The 5,279-nt window shown below is 30.0% G+C and overlaps 1 protein-coding gene across 1 annotated transcript in view; it reads right to left on the minus strand.

Annotated features, from left to right (window-relative positions):
* Window positions 1–4,802, minus strand: part of LOC111084040 (endothelin-converting enzyme homolog) — a 7,313-nt gene extending 2,511 nt beyond the window's left edge. The window contains exons 1-3 of the mRNA XM_022380815.1: window positions 4,756–4,802; window positions 2,693–2,760; window positions 638–762 (exon numbers count right to left, since the gene is read on the minus strand). Coding sequence (XP_022236523.1) covers window positions 638–762; window positions 2,693–2,760; window positions 4,756–4,793 — 231 coding nt within the window. The 5' untranslated portion in view covers window positions 4,794–4,802. The remainder of the gene's footprint in view (window positions 1–637; window positions 763–2,692; window positions 2,761–4,755) is intronic.
* Window positions 4,803–5,279: the final 477 nt, after the last annotated feature.

The raw sequence follows: 5,279 nt of genomic DNA on the forward strand, positions 1-5,279 counted from the left end.
GTCTCAGTCATTCCCATGAAATAGTTCAAACTGTCTCAGTCATTCCCATGAAGCAGTTCAAACTGTCTCAATCATTCCCATGAAACAGTTCACCAAACTGTCTCAATCATTTCCATGAAACAGTTCAAACTGTCTCAATCATTTCCATGAAACAGTTCAAACTGTCTCAGTCATTCCCATGAAATAGTTCAAACTGTCTCAGTCATTACCATGAAACAGTTCAAATTGTCTCAATCATTACCACGAAATAGTTCAGCAAATTGTCTTAGTCATGAAACAGTTTATTAGACTTTCTTACTTCTTACCAATGCAAATGATTCTAAAGGTGAACTGTGTTTTATCTTTCTTGAAGGTCTGTGGCCATAGCTCCTGTGATGAAAAACGTAAGTTAAAATATCTTCAGTTTTACAACCAATAAAACATTCGTTACTAGCTCTTGAGTGTTTGCTTCATGTCCTCGCTGTGAGTATAACTAAGTCTGATTTGCACTTTGCCTTCTGTGAATAGGTCTCATCCATTTTTCAGCCAACTACCTATCCTATCTACAATCACATTATAACACCATCAACGCATTTGTTGGGTTATTAAAGACTGCTATTTAGTATATGGATGCAAAATGTTTTTAAAATTTAATTACCTTTTTAATCTTGTTTGATGGCTTAGACATTTGGTTCTTTAAACATTTCACCCGATCTTGGAATATTTTCATAGAAGAATTAGACATCCATTTCTCTAGCTGACCATATTCTTGGTACTGCAGACCTTGAGAGTTTTACAAAACATATATTTTAATTTTCATATAAAACAACAAACATTTAATCCATAAAATGACCTAGTGCTCAAACATTAAAAATGTTATCTAAAAAAGTGGTTTACACTTCAAATAAATAAACTTACTACCTGTATTAGTGTTAGTTTCAAATAAACAACTTTATCTTCAAAAACAATCAAAAATTGAAACAATTTATTGTACTTAACATCTAATCATGTTTCAGAAAGAAATATTTTATTTCCAAAACTAAAAAAAAATGTAAAAACAGCTAGGGTTCAAACAAAAATAATCCACACAAGTGTCTGTAACATTTTTATCTTTCAGAAATTCTTTCATCTGTAAAAAAAGGATCCCATGTTCAAACAAACTAATCTTTATCTACAAAATCCAGATCAGTAGCAACATTTTCAGCTGCAAAAAATTATCTAGCATGAAACAAAAACATTTCCTTTCTGTAAAAATTACCTGTGTGTCAAAGAGGAAAATATCCCAAGAAGAAATGATGGAATTATTTTAAAATATTTCTGCAAACAAGGGAAGAACTTTCAAACATTAACAAGTTTTATCTACAGCAGCATCCAAAGACTCAAGCAAAAAACGTGAAACCATTTTATCTACAGCAGCATACCAAAACTCAAACAAGAAACATGAAACCTTTTTATCTATAGCATCATCCCAAGACTCAAACAATAAACATGAAGTCATTTTATCTACATTTTAAGTTAAGGAAATATGAAACCATTTTAATTACAGCAGTGTCCCAAGCCAAAAACAAGAAACATGAAATCTTTTTATCTATAGAAGCATCCCAGTACTCAAACATGAAATATTTTAAATCAAAGAAATGTGAAACCTCTTTATCTGTTACACCATCCCAAGACTCAAACAATAAACATGATGCCATTTTATCTACATTTTAAATTAAGGAAATATGAAACCTTCTCATCTATAGAAGCATCCCAATACTCAAACACTAAACACTTTAAATTAAAGAAACATGAAACCATTCAAATTACAGCAGCATCCCAAGACAAAAACAAGAAACATGAAACCATTTTAATTACAGCAGCATCCCAAGAGTAGAATAAGAAATATGAAACCATTTTAATTAAAGCATCCCAAAGCTCAAACAATAAACATTCTGAATTAAAAAAACATGAAACCATTTTATCTATAGCAGCATCCTAATACCCGAACAAGAAACATGAAATAATTTTAATTACAACAGCATCCCAAGAGTAAAACAAGAAACATGAAACTATTATATCTATAGAAGCATACCAATATTCAAACACTAAACATTTTAAATTAAAGAAACATGAAACCTTTTTATCTATAGCAGCATTCTAATACCCAAACAAGAAACATGAAATAATTTTATTTACAACAGCATCCCAAGACTAAAACATGAAACCTTTTCATGTATAGCAGCTTCCGAAGACTCAATTAATAAACATGAAGCTATTTTATCTACAGCAGCATCCCTGGATTCGAACAAGAGACATTCTAACTTAGAGAAACATGAACTCAAGTTTATTCTTTTACTACACCATCAACAGCATAAGTTAATACAAGTTTATTCTTTTACTGTCAGATCAACAGCATAAGTTGATACAAGCTTATTCTCTTACTGAAACATCAACAGAATAAATTAACCCAAGTTTAATCTAATGTTACGATACATAAGGAGTACAACAACATGAGATCACAACCTTGTTGTCATACTATAACATCAGTAAGTACAAATGAATAACTTGAAACCAGATGGATATACTAGAGTATGAAGGGGAAGAAAAAACAATTTAATACTCAAATAATCTAACACTAGCAAGTAACAGAATCATAAATCACATGTTACTAACACAAAACCTTCTTTATAATCTGATGGTGTAACAATGATAACAAATGTAAAGAAATTACCTTTCACATTAAAGGCTTGAAACATCTGTGCTGCCAATTGTGTTCCAAAGGCACCATACTTCCAAGCTCTGTAGAGTAAGATCAGCGTTACAGAATACAAACATACAGAAGTGCAACTGATTTAATATCAGCTCTGTTCCAATAACAGATATTTTCTTCTGAATAAACATACTGACTTAATATTCTGAAAATGAGTTTCTCTATTCCAAATAGCTTAACTATTGAATTTATCTTCAACACTTTCTAGAAAATTCTGATAAAAGAAGGTAAAAATTGGTTTGTTTGTTTCAGAATTTCATACAAATCTAAACGGGGACTACATGTACATAGCAGTCCCTAATTTTGAACTGATAGACTAAAGGGAAATCAGTTAGTCAACAGCATCTAACAAAAACTCTTGTCTAACCAAGCAGTGAGATTTGATTATCACTCTTATAATACATCAGCAGCCCCAAAGTGAAGAGTGCATTTTTTCGTGGCAACAGGTTAAGAACCATGAATCTTGAGATTCACAGTCTGGGTATACTAATCAGCAGACCATGTCTAGTAATAACTGATATTTAGTAAGACTTGAAAGCTGTGAAACCTAAACTACTGGCCATTGAACATTAAGTATTTAATGTTAATTGAGAATTATACTAAGGGAAAATAATATTTAAATGACAAACATATTGACATTAAAACATTAAATATATGTGGTAAACATATTGCTAAAAAATTAGTATTAGTTCATTGAAATATTTTCTATGCCTAGAGAAACCCACAAAGTGGTGAGCAAATAGTTACAAGATTTAATATTGGAAAATGAGATGTAGAGAATAACCTGTCATGTGGTGAAAAGGGTGTTAAAAGGTTAGATAAAAGAAGATAACACTAATAAGTGATGATTAAAAAAAAGACTTAAAAGTAATGAAGATAAATGATTAGATAATTGGAGATTATGAGTATTCAGTATTTACGACAACTGCACATGTGAACAAGTGCATACTGAATTAAATACTAGAACAGTAGATGCGTTCAATTCAAAATAGTGTCACCAAAAAGTTTAGTACAGAACAATCAATGATAGCTGTATCAGGAAAACAATAGGTAATATTCACTGAGGTAATCAGATCTGTTGGCTAGCATGTCTAGAGAGAGAGAGTATTTAACTTGCTTCTTATCCTCAACCTGCTCCTAATACTCATTTTCTTACCTTAACCTAGTTATCATGTTTATACCCTTAATCTGACAGATGTATTTACTTTTTTAACTATTTATTAAGTTCATATACTTAACCTCCATCATGTTTTTATACCTTTAAACTTTTATAACTTTAATTTAGAGGATTCTCTGAATAGTTTTTTTTACATCATATGATAAGCATGCCTTAATGCCTAGAGACAAAATGAAATTTTAGAAAATGATTTTAACCACATAAAATATAAGTGACGTAAGACAGTTAGTCAGTGAACTTAATCAGTTTAAAATTCAAAACAGCTAAAATGGAATAGAAATAATGCATCATTTAAAAACAAAGTTTTGCCACTGTTAACGTGGTATCATCAGGTATTCAGCACAATTGCACACGACAGTTAAATACACTCAATTGATAACATCAACCACATAACCTTGAGCTAGCATAATTATAAACATACCCCTTGTGTTTTATTTATTATTTTATTTATTTTAACAGTTTTATTTTCATTACAATGTTCTATATCTTTAAAATGTTGGTTGACATGTGATGGAGCACGTCCATGTTCTGCTGTTCTAGTACTTACATTTCTACAATAAGGAAACACAGGCATTAATAGTACTGTTTACAATGAAGTGTAAAAAGTATACATAAACCATAATAATTTATTCTTCGTATACTTTCAAATGAAACTGTTTAACTGACACTCCTACGAGATATCTGTTAGTAAACCAAATTTTCCATGGTTTTCACTGTTTTCTGACCCTCATAAAAACATTTGAAAACCAATCCTCCTTCCTAATCTACATTATTTTAATGTAATTGATACACACCTTTATTTGCGTTAGCTAAAAAGACCTTTTAATTATACTTTAAATAAACTTACTGTGGTTGTCCAGCTTCAAAAAAAGGAGCATGCAACATGCCAGCAGGAATAACTGAAAAAATAAAATAAACTCCTTTAAAAACATAAAAACAAACTTGCACAAATACTGTAGTATACAAACATATACTAAAAGTATCTTCTACAAATACTGTAGTATTTAAACATATACTAAAAGTATCTTCTACAAATACTGTAGTATTTAAACATATACTAAAAGTATCTTCTGCAAATAATGTAGCATTTAAACATATACTAAAAGTATCTTCTACAACTACTGTAGCACTAAACATATACTAAAAGTATCTTCTACAAATACTGTAGTATTTAAACATATATTAAAAGTATCTCCTACAAATATTGTGGTATTTAAACATTTAAATACTACAGTATTTGTAGAAGATACTTTTAGTATATGTTTAAATGCTACAGTATTTGTAGAAGATACTTTTAGTATATGTTTAAATGCTACAGTTTTTGTAGAAGATACTCCATATACTAAAAGTATCTTCTACAAATACTGTAGC

The sequence above is a fragment of the Limulus polyphemus genome, unplaced genomic scaffold (assembly GCF_000517525.1).
Source record: "Limulus polyphemus unplaced genomic scaffold, Limulus_polyphemus-2.1.2 Scaffold13006, whole genome shotgun sequence".
Taxonomy (NCBI): Eukaryota; Metazoa; Arthropoda; class Merostomata; order Xiphosura; family Limulidae; genus Limulus; species Limulus polyphemus.